At 42.5% G+C, this 21,004-nt stretch overlaps 1 protein-coding gene across 9 annotated transcripts in view; it reads right to left on the bottom strand.

Moving 5' to 3' along the window:
* Nucleotides 1-2,324: 2,324 nt before the first annotated feature.
* FGD3 (FYVE, RhoGEF and PH domain containing 3) overlaps nt 2,325-21,004 on the bottom strand; it is a 107,390-nt gene continuing 88,710 nt past the window's right edge. For 6 of the 9 annotated variants that reach the window (XM_086755876.1, XM_086755878.1, XM_086755879.1 and 3 more), the window contains exons 15-19: nt 20,906-20,968; nt 14,885-15,007; nt 12,766-12,918; nt 10,210-10,350; nt 2,325-3,728 (exon numbers count right to left, since the gene is read on the bottom strand). In XM_086755876.1, coding sequence (XP_086612002.1) covers nt 3,504-3,728; nt 10,210-10,350; nt 12,766-12,918; nt 14,885-15,007; nt 20,906-20,968 — 705 coding nt within the window. In that variant the 3' untranslated portion in view covers nt 2,325-3,503. Of the gene's footprint in view, nt 3,729-5,616; nt 5,693-10,209; nt 10,351-11,021; nt 12,074-12,765; nt 12,919-14,884; nt 15,008-20,905; nt 20,969-21,004 lie in introns of those variants that run through there. The other 3 variants (XM_086755877.1, XM_086755884.1, XR_015259603.1) reach the window with 3 other exon arrangements.

Below are 21,004 nucleotides of genomic sequence, written 5' to 3'. Positions count from 1 at the left end.
CTGCATTTGAGCAAGTCATCCCCATAAGCTGGTTATAGCCTCCCCAAACTCTATTTCACAGACTCCAAACAGAATTCTTCCTCTACTCTGATCTCCTGTGATCACAGCGTCTGCGAGGACAGCCAGCAACTGCTTTCCAAAAAGCCTGTTTTATCACCATTTCATTTCACAGCAAAAGGCAATCACTCAACTCCGTCAAGCGTCCCTGGGCCCGCAGAGCACCCAGCCAAGTGCAAACCCAGACAAAAATGCACGCCGAGTAAAAAAGCTTGCCGTGCCCCATACGGGCTGAAGCACGGAAAAAGAGAAATGGTAGGTGTGTGGAAAGGGAAGGTGCTTGTTGACAGGATATGCTGTCATTTCTGTTTAGCAGGTAAACATTCCGTGCTGCTGGTGAAGGAGAACGATGGAAGTAAAGCGGCTGGCAGAGGGTAACCACCAGCTTTCATCTACAGTCTCAGCATTGTTGGGCAGCTGCTTCTGGGAAACGGTGCTGGGATGCAAAACAGGCAAGAAAACCCCAAATCGTTTGTTACCTCAGCCCAAAGAACACAAAGCAAGTACTGCTGCCTTGCCCATCGGTAAGATCCACAAAAAGGTAACATTTACCTCTTCATGTCTCCGAGCTTGCTTCGTGCCCTCATAAATGCTTGTAAACTCGTGACTTGATTGGTTTGTTTTGAACAAACCAAGTCAATGCAGAAAGATACACTCTTAATTTCAGAGCCGGACCCAAAACAACGTACCATAGTTCTCTCAGAGTAAAATAACACTGTTAGCTTTATCATTTGACAGAAGTTGTTCCCCACTAACAGCTAAAATGCTGAAAATTCAGTGTCCTGTACGAGAAGCAAGGGAACTCCATCTCCTTTCCTAAAACAATCCAAAACAATCCTGATATTTGTATTGCTCTCCCCAAGCTACTCAGTTACGTGTGATCGAGTCATTCCTGCAGCTGATTTACTGAAAGGACTGGAGCAACAGAAACACAATAAAATCCAACAAAAAATCCCATGCAACCACCAGAGAAAGCGCTGAATTCATTTACGTAAACCACACACATCCCAAAACCAGCAAAGAACAATCCAAAGCCTGAACAACACCTCAGAAAGGATGAGCGCTCACTCCAGTACAACACAACTCCAACTGTGGTCAACAGAGACTGTTCCTTCAGCTTCCCCAGGAGCCACCTCAGGCTTTGAAAGCAGCTCATGTTGTCTGCTGGAGAGGTACCACTGACCTGGACAAGGCTCACACTGCTGACCACGAGGGCATTTTCAGGCTGTATGGAACAAGAGCAGAGCTCTGGGATCTGCAACGGACTTGTACGAGTTTTCCAGACAAGGTTTCAGTTGCTGGCTTTAAACTATAAAAGCTCTTGATGACCTGGGGCTTAGTCACGCAGCACAGATTCCCCAGGCAGGCTCCTCGCCACGTCCCCTGAAAGCAGGAAGACGTGCTGGAAACGAAGGTGCTGCATGAGAACTGCGACAGGAACGCCCGCGGGTGCCATCATCCTGTGTTCTCATGGCAGGTACACTACAAATATTGGCAAACTGAGGAATATAAAATGATTAGAGATGTATTTTGACATACATACTTATAGAAAAAAAAGAACAAAATGGAGAAAAATTTCAAAAAAAGTGCTAACTTTTTTTTCATGGTAAATAAAAATAGAAAATGAAAGATTATTAAGATGCATTAATTTTCTTTTGGTTTACCATTCTGCCTTCCCATTTCTCTCTTGGTAACAAAGAAAAAGAACCAAGCAAGTGGAGTAATAAAGGAAAAACTTTAAAACACACACAAAAAGCCCAAACAACAAAATCTCACCAGCCCCAAATGAGAAATAACACAAAATGAGTAGGTTTGGAAGGCAAGCATTCTACAGCTCCACACTTTCACGAAAGCTTGGAAGAGGAAATAACACACACTAGAAATAATTCATTTTTCTGAACTATATAATAAAATTGCTCTGTAATAAACTTTTCCCATGGTAACTGTCTGAGGAGGAGGTAGGGAGGAGAGGGAAGATGCAAGCCTCATGAGATTTTACCAGTGGCTAATTAAATACATGGCTTCTAATTTTTAGCATCATGGGCTTCAGATATACGATTTGTTACAACCATGTAAAAGAAAGAAAAAAAAAAATCCCAAACAAGGAAAAACACAAATAATTTTCTGTAGGTAGGAAAAATACTCACTGATGCAGATCACTAATTTTCAACAATCCTAACACACTCTGGCTGTTCTTTCTTTCCACTAATATAAGCAAATGTAGAAGGCTGAAGAGGAAACAAAAGTTAAACCAAACCATTTAAAAATACAGTACTGTGACAATTTTTATTTCATTTTTTATCAGTACTACATGCTTACTACCACTAAGAACAGACATGCCTTTTTTTTTTTTTGTTTTGTTTTGTTTGTTTTTAAACCTATATTAAATGTTGACCTAAAGCTTGCTGTGCCTTGGAGACCTGGCTCAGGAGTTAACTGCAGGAATTTTTATTTAAATAGATAAGCACTTACGTTTGAAAATAAGACAAATACAGGTGAACAGGAAAATTAAATTACAAATTTAGTTCATACAAATATCTCGTATTCGATGCACTAAATCCTGTTAATTAGCTGAGATCTTTTAAAAATTCTTAAAATACTTACGAAACATTATTTACAAATTATATAAATAAATCCGAGGTCAATTTTAAATTAACCAATACAACAAAAAAGTCGCCTTTTTGTACTGTGTGTAATAAAAATGTTCCTGTTTATTGATCATAACCCAGTTTGCAGTATAAAACGTTTGTTCACTTACATCAAAACGGGTTCAAATAGAAGGGAGGGAGGTATGGGTTTCCAAGGAAAACAAAACAATATTATAAATGCTTAAAACAATGAGGCTTCTGAATGTTCTTTTCTGCAGTTCGCAGTCATTTTTAGAAGTCCCTTTGACAGTATTTGTCTTGTGAACAGGTCATCTCAAAATAGCAGAGACATAGTTTTAGCAAAGGGAAAATACTCAGTACATCGCTCACACGTCACAAGGACCTTTGACCAGGAGGGAAGGGACGGAGAACGGAATGTCAGTGGCCAGCACAAGCCTTTACAACATTTAACTTAAAAGGCAGCATTTATAGAACTAATCACAGACTATACACATCCTGCACTGAACAGCAATCAAAAGGACTGGAAAATATACAGTTAGGAAAACAAGAGACCGATGATTTTCCATTGCCTTTGTTAAAATTAATGCTTTTCTCCTCTTGTCTTTTGTTTTAAAACCAGCATCAACACCACCAACAACTACAACTACATTTTCCTTTAACATAATATATGCCAGATAACTACTGTACGTGAGAAATGTACAATAAAAGGAGAGAAACCACTGAATTTTCTATGCAGACACATGAGAATATAAAGCCATACAGATTCCAAAGTGCCATGAATACCAAATTCAAGTGATGGTTTATAGCATGTAGGAAAGAAACTAAATGGAATTTGCTCTACGGGTTGCCGAGCCCTTCGGGCGTATCCTCAGTTTCCCCTTTGGCTGCTTTGGTGAGAATTTCCATCCATTTAATCTGCAGTTCTTCATCTTCCGCGCTGAAATACAGAGTTTGCTGGGACTGGCAGAGTTTAAAAACGTGCTTGGCTTCAAACTTCTCACCAGAGCCTGGTAAACTGACGTCATATCCAGGCAGAGGAACGGCACGTGGGCCCCGTCCGTCCTAAAGAAGAAAGGACAAATGTAAAAATTCAGCAAAAAATGGTATTTGAAATGGGAGGAGTGTGGGAAGAATGATTTCCTTTCAGTGGGATTAAATAAACGCCTGTTTCAAAAGATTAAAACTCGCTTTGGAGCAGTAAGATGTGCTTGGAGATGTGCTACCCTGCGCCCGAGACACGGTCACCGGGCACACGCTCAGGCCAGGCAGCTGCACCCCAGCTCACACCAAACCAGCGCGTCACAGCACGTGCCGCCGGCCGACAGCCACCCCTCCCGGCCGAGCCCAACCTGCCGTCCCTGCCCGCAGAGCGGCCGCGCACACACGCGTAAATAAGCACACCAAGGCAGCGCCAGAGCACACGGGCATTCGGCTCCTCGCTCAGTACCGTACCCCGAAAACAGAGAAGAGGCGATATCGACCGCTTTACTCCTATCGAACGGATCCCCTCTCGCAGCAGGAACACAGATCCAGCAGTGGCATGGCTGGGGATTTTAATGTAATTTCACCTAACTTACACATCCTGTCTTTCACAAAAAACCTCTGCATTAGGTACAGGCAATCTGATCCCGCTAGGAACAGCTTGGTGTAGTCCCTTTTGAACCTCATGGGTCATTTGTAAGATTGGTTTAGAGGAGAAAAATAAGCAGACTTGGACACTGAGAAACACAAAGACAGCTACCAGGGAAGAGACTTGGAAATAAAAGAGAATTTCAGATTTTAAATCAATCAGCGAACCTTCTCAGAAGGCCTTGGGTTATTTATGACGCCTTTCAGAGTTGTCAAGAAGTCAAAACTCAGATTTCTGAACCTCCTTTTGAGGCCAGATTAACAAACAGATCTAAGGAGCGATACAGCTCTAACAGTCACAGCCTGAGCATCGACCAGCTCCTCTGCTAGGCTGGCAGGAAAGGTGTCCTTCGGTGAGGCAGGGCGTGCCACGACCAAGCGACTCGCTTCAACCGACACCACCAAAGCATTTTCAAAGCTGAGGCCCCAAGCTGAAGTCTAAACCACACGGGCATCAAATGTCTGCAAGAAGCTGTCGCCTCTCAGAGCAGCTGCCTGTGTAGCAGCCCGCTCAAGTCAGTGCCTCGCACCAAAGCTACCACGGCATCCCGCAAAGAGGGGGCAAAGCCATTCTTTCGTCACCCCACACTGAACGCAGATGACTTAGTAAATCTGGAAAGGGACCACAGCTCTGAGGAAAAAAAAAAAAAAAAAAAAAGTAAAAAAAAAATCTTCTTTTGTAACACTTAGACTTAAAATAATTCAAGTTTCAGAACTGCTCACAGGAATATAAACACATACATTAACTAAAGGGGCAAAAATTACACAGGTAGAAGTGTGGCTACACATTTTATTCAATCAATACAAGCTTCCTGATTTACTAATCTACTACTTGTCATTATTTTGCAAAAATGTCAGTTCATCTGCTTGAAGACCAAGCACTATTCAAGGAGATTTATGGCAACTTTGGGTCAAACACTACAGAACTCAGTTCCTATTTGAGTGCAAGCTGTCGCCTTAAAAGCGGCACACAGTTTCTAGATCCCGACAGCACAGCCACATCCGTACAAACAGGGCCTCGCGCGCGCAGAAGCCTGAACCGGCACGTACAGAGGAGCTCCAGACCTGCACACGTGGCAGCGCTAAAGCAAGCAAATATGAGACCGATGAACACAAAACGCACAAGAGCACATGCAAGCTCCGCCATGCCTGCTTCACCGGTCTTGTTCGAGAAACACAGACACTAAGAGCGGCCACACGTAAAGCGGGAGGGTGCCCATGGCGATGAAAAATGGGATCGTTTGTAGCCAAGAAGTGCAGCATAAGAGCAAACTGATGTTGGAATCGTATGTGTTCCACCTACCCAACACGTGCAGACACAGGCAAATTAAGCAGACTGCCTTTGGTCTTGCTTCCTCCCTTTTCTTAACATGATCCCTTTGTCACTTTCTCTGTACCTGCCCGATCCAAAAGGAAGGGATTGAAATTATCTCTGAGAAGCTGCACTGCTGACAGATAAAGGCGAAGCACTCAGCCCCCGGTCACACCACACACTCAAACCAGATCTCCCTGTGGGACCACGAGCATCGCCGGATTCCCTCTGACACTCAGCCCTTCCCCTCCTACCTGGAGACCCTCAAATCCAGGGGGCGTTCTGCACCCATGAGGAATTTGGGCCTTACACCATATTCCATTTTTAAGAGCCTACTGGATTTGGCTGGTTGAATTTTCTTTTTTTTTTTTTTTTTAAAGTATTTCTGTATGCAACTTACTAGGGCTGCATGAGATCAGTATTTCATCAGACCAAAGTCCCCAGTGCTGAGAAGAGCTCAGCTTTAGGGCTGATTTCAATAATTTTCCTGAGACAGTGAGTGATACACAAAAATCCACTGGATGTGTAGAACTGTCAGTAATCACAACCATCGCCATCCTGCCTCTGAGCAGCACAATACTAAGGGGTTATTTATCTAGGTAATTACAGCAATATTTATTTATTGCTCCATTACAACAACCAGGGTTCAGGGTTCAGGAATAGCTCTGTTCCACCACACAGCAGCTCTATGTCCTGCACACCTCCACGCAGCCATCCCTCTCGCGCTGCACATCTCTTTGCAGCGTACAAGCTCTCTCACACAAATACACTGAGCAGCAGTGACCCGCTGATGGACCGCTACCATTTTCCCCTACTGCTTCTGGGTAGGCTTAGAAAAATCCTTGTTTCTCCACCCAAATGCCACTCTCTACCCACTTACGATCTACTCCCAGCCTTGCACAAATCCTTGAGAGACTCCCACGACGCGGTGGCGTGCCAAGCTGCAAAGCTCTCAGGACCACGCAAAGGCCAGGCGGAGTTTCGCGCAGCACCAATTAAAGCTTCACCTGAACGGAGTCAACAGGCAAGCCACAAAAATGCTTCTCTAAAACCCTGAGCTCAACTTCCAACTCAGCTACTCCCTTATTTTCTAGCAGTAAATGACATTTACATGATGAAGAAAAGATTTTTCGGCAGAATTTATATAGAAAAATTTTCTTTTGGGTCAAATCTGGTAATTACTGTACACACCAGCTCTGACTATACTAGATTCACCCTCCGTATTCCCGCAAAATTCGTTACTTCTCTAGCTAGCTGGGCCTCCTTAACGCTGCATTTCTCAACCAGGTGTAAGCTAATGGCTGAGCTCTGGGGGCAGCTGCCCATTTTACAAGGGCAATGGTGGCAGAAGCTCCACGCAGAGCCCTTGCGAAGGCAGGCTGACGTCTACAAAACCGCCGATCCTTGAGCTCGAGGTGGTCTTTGCTCATAAGTAAACTCTTAGAATTCCACTCAGATAAACAGACAAACAGCTGCACAAATTCTGCCTCCGTCTGACAAATAAAATTGTCATGATTTCCATACCTAAAGAAGCCGTGAATTTTACCCTCATGCATAAAACCTCATGCAAGCCTTAAAGCGTAGCACTCAGGGGATTAATTCATTCTCCTGGAACAAGGATCTACAGCAATAAAAAGCCGTTTCCCTGCCATTTTAAAGCCTCCATTTGTCCTGGCATCCCTTCTTTGGTGTGAAGGCTGGGGGGGGGGGTGCACAGGACCAAAGCTGTCAGGGCTTTTACTGCACCAGAAGCTCCAGGTTCAGCTTGGTTTACTCCTTCCCAAGAGGCAGCTGTTCTTTTTAAAAATAATCCCCCAACTTTCAAACTCCTACAGTCATTCTTCACTTGGTCTGTGTTCCAAAACCTTTAATACCACTGTTGGCAATATTATTCCCAAAAGGCACCTCTTTTTTTTTTTTTTTAAGGCACTGAAAGACTTCTTTGCAGGTCAAAAGAGGTTTCTGAGTACATCAAGGTGGTTGTGCAAAGCAAAAGAGCACCTGGGAAAATAACATTCAAGCACGTGAGTGGTTCCCGACTGATTCCAGACACTCAGCCACCAGGAAAGAAGCTCTGCAAGAGATTTTTCTCAGAAGTCTAGTTTATACTATATAAATCAGAACTAACAAGAACACAGGGTTAATAGCAAAGAATGGGATTTGCTTCCTAGTTTTTTTCCTTCAGTTGGATGGAAATTGAATAAAGTATGAGTAGGAATGGCAGGCCCTTGAAGGAGGGACTCATTTTATAGAATCATAGAATGGTTTGGGTGGGAAGGGACCTTCAAAGCCCAGCCAGCCCAACCCCCCTGCAAGGAGCAGGGACATCTCCAACCAGATCAGGTTGCTCAGAGCCCCGGCCAACCTGGCCTGGAACGTTTCCAGGGATGGGGCATCCACCACCTCTCTGGGCAACCTGGGCCAGAGTTCTACAACCCTCAGTGTAAAAAATTTTTTCCTAATATCTACTCTAAATCTACCTCCCTCTATTTTAAAACCATGACCCCTCATCCTGTCACAACAGGCCCTACTGAAGAGTCTCTCCCCATTTTTCTTGGCTATAGTCTCAGCCTGCAACTGGTGATTCCTGATAGTAAATCCGGGCTTGGTTATTGAATGTAAGATAGATCAACCTTGTCCTGTATGCCTTCTTGTGACTTTATTGGGAGATTTATCCCAAACCTGAAATAGTTGAGGACACTAACCACTAAATTTAACTGTCATAAAGTCAACAATCAGTGTCAAAGGCACCCTTTTCCCCTAAAAAATAGGATCTTACTAATAATATCAACAGAGGCTCAAGACCAAGCTTGGCAGGTCATGGAGCAATGAATGTAGCACTTGAAGCACAGAAGCTCCTCCGGCTTCCAACCCTGGCTTTGCACGACTGTCAGGAGGGGGTCTGGAGAATGGAGCGTCATTCTGCTGTGCACTAAACACAGCTGGTTTATGTCCCACGGGTTATTACTTGTACTGTCCTGAGACAATCAGTTGGGCACTAGGAGAAGTTCTCTCTCTAGGTCATACTATGTGAGAGGCGTTGCTTCCTCTCAACTCCTCATTCCAGTCATCTTAGATGACACACGTTGCTCCTGGGTGAGGAAGGTCAAAGAATTTAGACCTCTCTCCCTCTATCCCCACTTTCCTTCCCCAAGCTTGCTTGTGCAAGACTCTCTGGTGTGGTTCGTATGGGATACAGGGCGCGCACTGGTCCTTTGCTGAGGACAGTCAAAAAGTTTTGCAGTGAGCGCATTCTCTCTGCTTTGCTTTTTAAAGCTTTCTTCCCTTCCTCAGACTCTGGCCTCAGAGAGATCTAAAGATTGGGTGTGTTGCATCTGTTGTAGTGCTTTGTCTGAGGCCGTTTCCTTTTTCACCTTGTAATTTCAGTCATGCGTCTCCTGCTGACCAGGAGGGAAGCCAGGCAGCTCGCTGCCTGTGGCAGGAACAGGAAGCTTCACCAGTGCGGGGTTTGAATCCCAGCCGAAGTGGAGTGCGCTGTGTCTGCAGCTCCGAATTCAAGCTTTCAGTCTCTTGAGCGCTATGCTTAAAACATTACACAGGCTTGTTTAAAAGCAGGGGTGTTCTTGCTGACAAGCAGCAAACCGAACACTTCTAAGGACAACACGTACTTCTTGTGGAACATTTGCTACGGGGTAAGCTTTGCCTTGAACAGCTTTATAACATCATGGGTAATAATATTTAGTCCCCAGACTGCTCCTAGCTGCAGCTAACAAAAAGCAAACCCTTCACGTCACTAGAATTACAGCAGGGTAATGGTAGGCTGAATTTGGACCCATTTCTTCTTCCCTCTCACCCAGGAAATAAACCAAAGCCGCACATAAAGGCGTCCAACGCCAAATACAAACTTGGAGATGGGGGATCTCATCTCAGCATTGTCCTTCTTGATCTTCAGCACTAAGGAAGTATGACTGATATTTCTATTTTGGCTATTCTATCTTGGATATAGATATTTCTATCACTTAACTTTTGTCACACACAAATATGAGTTAGCTTAACAGAACACTTTAAAAAATAAATGTGTATCACAGTAACTATTTCAAATGAAGATAAAAATCACATGATGCTAGGACAAGGAGCTTTTACCAAACATAGTCCATTTTTCAACCTGAAGAACATCTCTATTTCCACAAATTCCTCCACCCAGAACTAGATTTATAAAAAAAAAAAAAAGAAAAGCTAGAACCAGCAATTGCCATATGGAGACTGCTTTGCAGCTCTATACATTTTATGGGAAAGTGCTTTCCCTAATGACAGGGTAATAAAGGCTTTGAATATACCTGTCTAAAACGGCTAAAAACCCCAAAACACAATCAAATTATCTTTGTTTGGTCCTTTTTTGTTAAAAAAAAAAACAGAAAAGAAAAGCTATGAGCTTGAGCATTTGTTTACAATCATATCAGCAGTAACTACAGATAACAAGGAAATCTGAAATCTCTGAGGCTTTGTGCTATATTCAGAATAGCAAGTTCATTTTTGTTAAAACCAAGCCAGATCCTTTGACCTATTTCTCAGCTTGATATATTTAAACTTATGCTTTTTTTTTTCCCCCCTGTGTGTTAACCCTCATTAATATCATTTTACCTGGCCACTTCCTTGCAAATACAGAACAAGAGGTTCAGTCTTGGGGATGGTCACCCACATTTTGTACCAAGTCTTCCCTTTTTCAAGGAACTGGAGGTAGCTGCTGAAGAGGCTGTTTTCAGCTGCTAAGATGCTCTGCTTCTGGACAAAGGGGAAAAAAAAAAAGAAGAAAAAAGAGCTGTTTCCATTAATGCTTACATGGACAAAATACTTAGAATTTAAGTACAAATACACTTTATTTAAATTGTCCAGAGTCAAAAAATACCGGTGGGCAAACAGTGGATAGCTCAAAACTGAACAAAAGTGCAATCCCTATTATATACCATGAAGAAATAGCACAATTGCATGTAACACAGGCAGATGCTGAACTACCGTTCCCAGCAGACACGACGTTAAATTCCACCTCCAGCAAGTAAACTGCGAATGGTCATTAAGATGATGTAGGTAGTTTCTTGCTTAGCTAAGTACACTGGGAGATGATTTCAATTTAATGCAAAAGGTGTACTAACACACACTCTTCTGCAGGGATGCAGAGATGCGAGCCAAATCACAGAGCACTAGGGCAAAAAAAAAAAAAAGATTAAAAGAATTTTTTCTTCTGACAGAAAGCAAAGAACACCAAAATTCCTGTTCACATTAGACTTTGCACGGAAATCTCCTGGGGATTTGTAGCATCTGCTAATAATATCTGTAAAATGGCAATCTCCTCAGTTGCTATTAAGCTTGTTAAGAAAGTTTAATGTAAATAAGAGGGAAAGAAAAAGACTGGCTCTGATCTTTCTTTTTTATACACCCACTTTCTTGCATTTTACCTGATCCTTTGAAGATTTAGAAGGCTAGAAGCCTGAGCATACGAGGGAAAAATGCCTCTTTTCCTTGGGCTTTTACAGCTTTCTGCTGTAATCTGCTTTCTGAAGTAAAGCCGTAGGTCACATTTCACTGGTTTGCTTTTTGGCTTTTCAGATTAACAGAGCTCTCGGCTGGGTAGGCGTAGCTTTTCATTTACCGGCAAACAGCTCTGCTGAAACAGCGCTAGGAAGTTTATCAGGATGTACCACAGACTATATTGCAGCACATTAACTGCTCATCACCTCTAGGCACAGCTGTAGTGTGTATCTGAAGTTTTTGACGGTATCAAGCTCTGGATCCAGACTCTTCTCTGTGCTCCACAGACGTGACAGTTCTGGGAAGGGCGACGTGCATTCGCAGCTTTACCCAACTTTGTATTTCTGAGATTCTGGGTTTGCTTAGGTACAAAGCTGACAAAGCCCCTGAGCAGCAGAGTTCACCCTGGGACACTACGCTGGTGTGATTTTACCTGTGTTGGCACATTTAGTAGCCTGGAAAGAAATATGACATGCTGGGAAGTAGAGCAGGGCAGGCTCTAAGACAACTATTCGAGGAAGCGTTTATTACAGGAGCTCTGGATAAGCACTGGCAGGTTTACGTTTTTTGCTCAGTCTCTTTTCCACGTAGTTTGGTTCTGACGAGGAGGTTAACAAGGCTGGAAGGCAGTCTGACGGCTCCGAGGGGCGGCTTCCAGAAAGATGTTTTTCAAGGTAAGATGTTTTTCAGTATAGGCTGCAACTGTTCCCCAATTTTCCATGGGGTGCTCAAAACAGGATGGTGCAGGTCAGCATATCAGGGGAAGGATGATGTGCAATGAAGTTAAGTTCTCAGTGTGTCAGTGGCTCTCAAGAATCTGATGTCCCTGTGGCTCCACTTTCAATGGAGATGAATGTCCTCTTTTACATATGCAGTGACTTCTGGCTGTGCTGCACAGGTAAAATAAATAAAAATCTTTTCTTCAAGGCGGCCCGTGAAAAGCGTGGCACGTAACGGTACTCACAGCTCTGCTCGTAGTCTAAAAAAAGCATTGGTAAGAGAAGGTTCAGTTGTTGTGGGTGAGGATAAAACAAATCAGTCTGCCAATATGTTTCTTGTTCTTGTAAAAAATAAAGGTAGGATGTGCTGCTATCACGATATAAAGCTTGGTGACATCTGTGGCAATTGCGAAGCAGTAGTTTACACACAGCATAAGTTGTGGAAGTCACATCTTGGAGAAATAGAGTCTGCGTTACAGCAGGTTTGAGAAAGTTTCAGTGAATTCTGACAGCCTTTCAGAAGGATGCCATGCTTTTGCACGATCAACTAAGACAAAATGTGTTTCAATGCTATTTTGACAGGATGTGCAATAAAGAGTGGAAAATTATCTTCTACGTGGAGTTAAAAGTGAAAAAACAAATCTTATTTTGCCAAGTTTTACCAGTAGTTACTGTGCACAACTCAAGATGAGAAATGTAATAAAAAGAAGCTGCAAGTTTTCCCTCTTTTTTCGTTACTTTGAAAGCAGAAGCTTAGCTGCAAAACCTGTGTGCATGCCTGTATGATCAGCATCCTGCGATGAACTCTCACCATTTACAACCAGCATTCAGGCTGCACGCACTTTCAACACAAGTTACAGTCCAGAAGATCAAATATCGTGGTGGGGGAAAAAAAGAGAACCAATTTTATTTGTTTTAAATAAATACTTTTTTTCTTAGCGAAATACCGTACCTCGGCAGCGAGTCTTTTCTTTTGTTCTCCGACTGCTTCCACTCCAGGGCTGCATGGGCTTGCTGGTAACTGCAGAAAACACTCTTTACACACTCGATTGTGACGGCTGTTGTCTGCGAGCGGTTTAAACTCGGAGCATTTTGCACAGATCACCTGTAGCAGAAAAGATGGTGCTTTATTAGCCATCATTAAAACACAACCCTTCTCCAAAGGAAGTGGCTTGCAGAACGGTTGTTATTAAAGTAAACTCCGGAAAACTAATGTAAGCCTAAGATAGAGCAACCAATATAATATTTATTTTATTTCCCTCCATTAATTATTAACGTTTTTGTGATCCCATGCTGTGTATCAATACACCTAATTAAAGAAAATCTATGCCTTTTGGGAAATACTTTGATTACCATCACGCAAGTTTGCTTTTCTTGTCTTAAAAGCCTTGATGAGTCAAAAAGGGCTTAGGTTGACAAAGCAATTAGCACTTTTTAATGCCAGTCATAAAACGGTCTAGGAAAGACTGATTTTCGGAGTGGCTGATGTTTCCTCATCAATCAGGCAGTTCAGCCTGACAGAACTGAGGAAACCAAAAATCACTGGCCATTTTAAGAACTTAGTCAAATAATCTATTAAAAACTGTTTGTCTGATGCCAAATTTACAACTTTTGACGCCTCTCCTCAGCTGCCAAGAGCACACAAGGTCGCATCAGTCCCATGAAACCAACGCTTGTGAACAGCGATGGATCTGCAGCCCTGGAAGCTGTTCTCACGCTTAAAATCTGCCTCTACCACAGAGAAACTGTCCCCTGGGGTGCCAGGCAAGGGCAGGCAGCCGCACTCGACACCCATTCTGAATTTTCTGTACAATCTTACACCAAAAACGCCCTTCAGTACAAGTATATCTTATTATATGCTTCCCTGCTAGATCTTAATGACTATACAAAGGTAAGTGCCTCAATTCAAAAAGCAAGCGTTCAGTGAGGCACCGTTCTGCCAAGTTATAGAAATAAAAGCAAGCTGGCCTTTTTTGAAACATTACAGTCTTTCCTTGAGACAAATTAACTGATTTAATTGGAATGCTACTGCCACATCAGAACACATCGCAGAACCAACAACTGTTTAACAATAAATTATTAATAATGTAATTCTTGTTATCTCTCTGTCCATGGGGAAAGCTACCATTTCATTTCTTTACTAAGCTTTACCAAGCTTTGCAATGGAACACTTAACACCTACAGAAATGTATTTAATGATTTTAGTAATTACAAATAAAAACAAACTCAGAAGGCTGAAAATCCCAATTCTGGCACAAAAGTGTTTCCTCCACAGTAATTTTATTTCATTTGTTGAGAGTGAGGTTTCTTCAAAGATCTTAACTATACATTTAGGTTGCTCTGCAGCTGAAAATTTATCTGCACTTGAAATGAATAATGGTATATAAATAACATCATTCTGTTCTAGTTGCATTAGGAACACTGACCATGAAACTCAAGTCACAGAATGCAGGTTTCAAGTCACTTAACAGAAATCAATCTCATCTTGGCCGTGGTTGCAATTTTCAGAAAAAACCCTGAGAATTAAGCTGTCAGTGAACGGCACTGGGGAAGGGTGGCTAAGGACCTGCTGTAACCTGGCTTTGAACCTGATTTGTTTGGACTTTTCAAGCAGGAGAAAACCACTTTGGTACAAGCAACTCTTGACAGCTCTGCTTTAGGCAAAGAAGAACCCATCCATCTTTAATACTGTACGTTCACCTTTTCATCCTAGAAAGAGCTGCTGTGTGAAGCAAGGCTGTCAGAAGCCCTTTCTGTTTCTGCAAGCAAAATATAGGGGACAACCCCTTCCCCATACACATGCACATCCCCAGGGAAGGCACCTCCTTTCTTTTTATCCACTGAGGCGCTGTATTTGCTTTTAAACAGGCACAGACTAGGCCCTTTCCACCAGAGTTTTGCTCTTTTCTCCCTTTATTCCCAGGGGGTAGAGCAAGTGGAAAGATCTGCTCTGTCAATGACCTGGCACGAAGCAGAACATCTTTTAGTTCCTGCACTGAAAAAACCCCAAAAATTATCTTCAACAGCCTCTGCAGAAGAAACTGAAAAGCTCAGTGCATTCTGATACTTACTGCCCCACACTGCTTACAGTGGTGCCGCCTTTTAGTGATGGAGTTAAAGCTTTCGCTGCAGCTCTTGCAAGCCTGTTTCTCCTTGTCTCGCTTGGATTTGGAAGATTTCCTACAGGAATCACTCTGAAATGAAAAGTACAATTATGTGATTTACTATTTTTTTTTTTAAAAAAAGATCACAAAACAATTCATAGAGTTCTCCTACTGACAAAGATCCTCTTTGGCTTTCAAATCATTTTAGAAAAGAATTAAAGTCAACTCTGCTAACGGCCTATGGCTGGATGGCTGGCTCCGCTATCAGGTGTTTCTGCTGTGGCATTACCTCATCTCATGTTGCTTAATCCAATTCTTCAGGTCCCTTTTTGCCCACTTGTGCCCTTACAGCCACGAGCGATTTCATCTCATCATCTGGTGGTAAGGAGGAAGAGGAACTGGCAATGGGGGCTTGTCAAGAAGAGCTTTCCTTCTGGCACTCAACCCCTCCTGCAACCTGACTCGCTTAAGGTAAATGTTGCTGACCTGGTGAGCGCATTGTAAACTCTTCTGTTCATGGGGAGGAGATGAGAGGGTTTGGGGAAAAGTGGTTTGACTGAAGAAGTGAACAGTGTTGGAAGTGGATTTTTGCACCACCCAACTTCCAACGCTTAGCTCAGGAATTTCCTTAGGCTCCCACAATGAAACATAAAACCCTAATGAAGACAGGGACACCTACACCAGGGACCTGCTATCAACTGCTCTGGGCAGAAGACACTTTTCGATCAGCTGTCTGGACAGCCAGGCAAGTTTAACTTCACACCTAAGCTAGTACATGAAGTCACTTGGTATAATTAAACATAATTGTACAATTAAATCAAAGAGCATTAACATGACAATGCACAGTTCATAAAAATACAGCTTCACACAGAACTTCAAGTAGATTCCCTGTTTTGTTTTATTTTTTAAAGCAATAAATACTACTCCTCCTTCCCAGCCAGGATGGCCATGTGCAAGGGGCCAGTAGTTCCCTGGGCACCCCCAGCCAGGCAGCACCTGCATGGAGACCCCAGCCCAAAGGAGGGGGCCGCATCATGTTCCTCTGCCACAGCTCTTTCATAAGAAGAGGTTTGAAAACTCTCTGTTTTCCTTTGCTTGACACAATCATTTAATAAGCTACTGGGAGAAGAAACATTTCCTCTAAATCAAAAGAGCAGAGATATTTCACATTTTTTCTGAAAATCAACCAGGTGACGATCAGGCCCATTGCAGGTTACAGAGATGCTGGACCCCTTGACAACCCCCCCTTCCCTTTAAACATTGTCCATACTAAGTCACAACTTAAGTCTGCTTGAGAGAGAACAATTGGCTCAACAAATTTCCCCTTCTTCAAAGCCTTAACACAAGGATGTAGGCACGTGAGGGTGTGAGGAAAGGCAACAGCAATCACGATGAGCAGAGGCTGCCCACGGAGCACCAGGCAGGTGTCCCCAGCGCTGGGGACATTCTGCCATGTGCCCTAAGGTCTCATCTTAGTGGTTACGACTAACCTGCAGAAGTCATTAACATAGATTTTGAGGGCAATTAAAAAAAAAAAAATAAAAAAAATCAAATTTTATAAGCTAACACTACTCTCCCATCTTTCAGACTCCTGAAGTCCCTGCCCTGCCATTCCCTGGTTACAAAGGAAAGCACGTTGTTTTGTAACAGCATTACACAACGAAACCACCGCTAATTACTTCTAATTGGATTGGATCTTTTAATTTTCATTATCTGTTCCATAGCTGCAACAGCAATGTTTCAAACGTGTATACAAGGACATCGGATGTGTCGCAATTCAGCCTGGTGAAGCACACTCACAGGGATTTGTTCATTCAGGAAAATCACTACACCCTCACGTACGTCCTCATTAATTGCTCAGCAAAATAGAACGCCACAAGTCCAATTCCTCCCCGACACATAAGCGGAGTGCAGTATTTCACTTTCCTTGTGGAGAACCAGATGTAACCAGTACAACATTGTTCAGTTGTTGCAATTCAACGTCTCGGATGAATCATGGGCAAAACTGCTCCTTTCAGATTCCATCAGACTCCTCCAAGGAAGGCGTATAATTAAGGCCATTCAAAAAGCTTTTACTGATCAGCAGCAATCTACAGAATAACTTTTTTATTTGTATGACATGCATTGGCTCAAGTCAGCTGTTTCGCACTCTGATTTTGATGCTAATGCTATTTAATTTCTCAGAAGACTGATTTTCCTTCCACTAGCTAGGGATGGATTCCCCTTAAGTTGTTAGATCAGAGCATTTCCTCACTCGCCAGCCTCCTTTTTTCTCTTCTTACTAGTTAGAATTTGCATAGAGTATAGCAAGTCTTTCAGTTCTTACGTGAACAACAATTCCAGAAGCATTACTGGAATGGAAAGAGCGTACATGAAGGCATCATTTAGTATTGTGAGCTGTGACTGGACAATAATCTTGACGAACACTAAACAAAACCGCTTTTTGGCTTTCAATCGTGCCAAAATTGTGCCAAAATTCAGCAGAAATGCTGAAGTTCCTCTAACATGAATTGAATGGACTGCCTCACGTGGAAACTGGTTAATTTGATTTGTATTTCACTAGGAATATCCATCATCACCCACACGCGTGTTTCCATAACACAGAAACAATTCATGTTGAAGATTTCCTCTAATGGATCTCGTATTTGACTTCCTCCACCATGGGAACAGCCTGGACAGTGTTCCCTTTCAGAAATACATGCTCCATGTATTTGACAAAGGAAAGAAAGTAGAAAGGGTACTATATTGGGCAAGATTTGTTATGACAGTTACTCATTAGCTTTTATTTTCAACCATTATATTTATTTTAGGTCATTATATTTTAACTTGCGCTGTAGCATACAACAAGCATTTAACACTAACTCCACTGCCCAAAAAAGACCCTGTGTAAAGAGGGCCTTTGGCGAATGCTGGATGAATAACAGCGATGTTTCAGAATATTTCTCAACATTATGAGAATACAGGGAGAACACAAGAGTTTGAAACACTGCTATTGCAGCTGTAGGGAAGATAATAAAAATGAAAATGTATTTTCTTGACAACTTGGCAAATTCCAGTGAGCAATTACAGAAGAGAGACTTATTCAATATTATGTTATTTAACTGCTGACACTGGGAAAGAATTGAGAAGGCCTTTGCTTTCCTTCCCTGTGAAAGCCAGGAGACTTTGCTGCACGGGCAGTCCCCCCCATCCCACCCAGAGATGGCTCAGGAAGCCAACCTCGCCAGGGACTCTTACTGTGCACCATCCGAACAGAGAGGTTTTTGTAGAGACAAGGAGATGCACTGTAATTCACAAACCTTGATCATCAAAGAGAAACTTAACAGTCACGCTACGTTATTTACTGCTGATGTATGTTAAGAGGGAAGCTAACACAAAGCTGCTCTAGCTTCAGCTGGAGTGTCTTGATACTAATGCCCTTGAATAGCTGTCATATTTCTCATCTTTCCTGGTGTATCCAGGAAGCTGATAAGTCTGACAGGAAAAGCCACTTGCATAAAATCTGTTCAAAGCCAGGACCTACAATAATTTATTTCAGACTGGGCCATTTTGATCACTAATTTGCTTTTGCTCTACAGCTGCATTTAACTCTCTAAATCTTGACAGTTTCCTCCAAGTTTAAAAGTTTGGTGGAAAAAGAGCATATACCCCAGTGAGAGGTACAACTCATGCCTAGAGCTAAGCGACCGCGAGGTGAAGGCCTGCAGCAGGACTGCTTAGGAAAGCAGACATCGCATCATTAGTGAACCACTGGAGCCTCTGTTTGCTTCTGAAAAGCAGGGAAGAAACACCGAAGACTGGTAGGAACAGCAAGAAAACCAGAGGGCTCAGGAGACTGTTGTTCTGTTATTTATTACTTGCTATATATTTCCTTCTGGGCCAGCAGATAGAAATTGAGCCTCAACGCTGTCCACGCAATAGATACACAGTGTGATGATACTCTCATATAAGCACAAGTGTGGGTAACAAAGGGGTTTCAAACCTTTTTCTTCTCTTTAGGCTTACACAGCTGCGTATTTTCCATTTACAAATTACCTATCTGCAGACACCTGCAACGGGGCAGAACATCAGCAGATGCTTCTGGAAATGCTGAATGTTTGCGAGAAATTAATTTAAATTATATACTGTATTTTGTAACTTGTAATGTCGCAAAATTGGTTTGTTTCTCTCCATGCCAAGGTCACACATGCAAGGTTACACACCAGACAACCTTCCACTGGCTCGTACTTTGCACGCAGAAGGTTGAGCGTAAACTGCTAGCAGTGTAGTGGAGCAAAGAGTCACCACAACGCTGCAGAGCAAGCAGATTATACTGCCTGCAGCAGCTGGCACTGGTCGGTTACGCTAACTGGAGAAAACCCCAGCAGGCTCTTGAGGAGAGGCAGGAAGGAGACACTCGTTTGCTGTCCACCACTACCACCAAGTGGTTTGCTTGGGGAAGCTGTGAAGGACAGAATGTGTTTGCTCATGCACTCACCGACACATTTCCAAAGGGATGTCATCACGAAGAATGAGTATTTTATAAAGCTGCAACTAACATGCTCACACTGATGTTACCCATTTGCTACAACACAGCAGAATGAGATCCCAGAATCAGTAACACACAATTTGGGGTATTTTTAGCTTTGTGTTTTTGATCAACTCCATTTTTATTTCTATCTCAGGAACTAAATTTTTCTTTAAATATAAACTTCAGGAAAATTATTTAATGTGTCCAGATATACTACGCAAATCACTAACACAACTATTTATAATCAAAGAAAAATATCTTATTTTTTAAAACTTCAATTACAACTAAAATTTACACTTCCCTAAGAAACTTAAGATCAACAGAAATTTTTATGTGCTTCTTTTTAAATACTACATAAAACATCTTTTTCATTAAGTAGCCAGCACACTGTAGCATCTGGAACTCAAGGAACAGGGGCACTAACCGCAAAACTGACTACAAATACATTTAAAAATTGGTTAGGGAAAACAAAGTGTGAGCAAATAATAACCAGCAAGGAGTACGCTAATTATAAACCCTTTTTTTAATAAGCTCTTGTTTTTACAGGTCAGGTTGCTGGCTTGTTTAACAGCTTTGCATTGATACTCTGCGAGCTCTACCAGTAGGTTACAAGCTTGGCCAGAGGTCTGGAAGAGCCTGTTGTTGAAAAGGCCATGCCAATACCTAATATCCTACCCTATGTCTCAGCAGGTAGGATTTATTTTGGTCGTTGTTTCTTCTTGTTGAAGCTTTTTTCAGTAATCTCAGCTGACCCTAAGGCGTTTAATGAAAATCTATTGTTCTCAGAAGACGTTCTAGAAGGGAGAGATAGGAATGCTAAAAAATAGATCTAATTAAGGACTCAAAAGCTCTGCTTTGACTCAGCAGCAGTCACAGATGCTGTACAGAGCAAAGTGAAAAATATCTTTAAAAGTATATTTTGCCTTTGCATCCAATCACTTACAGGGCAGGGATGTATGGAAGTACTATCATCTCCTCCTCTGTAGTGGCAGAAACACGAGAAGCACACTACAAAAGAAGCGTTAACCAAAATTTGGTTTTGGAGATGAAATCCAGAGTTACACAGAATGACGGTATTAACCAGTCAGGTTTCCTGGTCTTTGCCCTCCTCGCCCCAAGCATTCAGTGTAGCTCCCTATCAGAATTTAAAAACAAACAAAAAAAACACAAAACCCCTTCTGCAACACTACAAATGTGACAATCAGCTTCCCTCCAGCCAGGTTTCCCACAACCGGGTTCACACACATATGCAGCATGTATCTGGAACAGGAGGGTTTAAATTCCCCGACGGTGTGAGCTCTGCAAGTAGCTGTGGGCATAACTTAGCCAAGAAGTTAAGGACTGTGCAGCTGCAGCAACAGCCAGCAGAACATGAACCAATGCACTGAAATAGCTCTGATTTTTTTTTTTTCCTGCTACAAAAGAAAAAGACTCCCCCCGCCTTGCTTGACCGAAAGTATTAGCTTCAAAGGACTTACCCCTCCAAACACACCACCACCGTCTGCTCCTGGCATCCATTCCACTGAGCTGGTGCTTGCTATCTGAGAGAAACAGAATGACACAGAACAATTTCAACA

The sequence above is a fragment of the Chlamydotis macqueenii genome, chromosome 10 (assembly GCF_036417535.1).
Source record: "Chlamydotis macqueenii isolate bChlMac1 chromosome 10, bChlMac1.mat, whole genome shotgun sequence".
NCBI classification, from domain to species: Eukaryota; Metazoa; Chordata; class Aves; order Otidiformes; family Otididae; genus Chlamydotis; species Chlamydotis macqueenii.
Note: the sequence above shows the minus strand (reverse complement) of the source record. Positions and strands in the feature narration are given on the sequence as shown.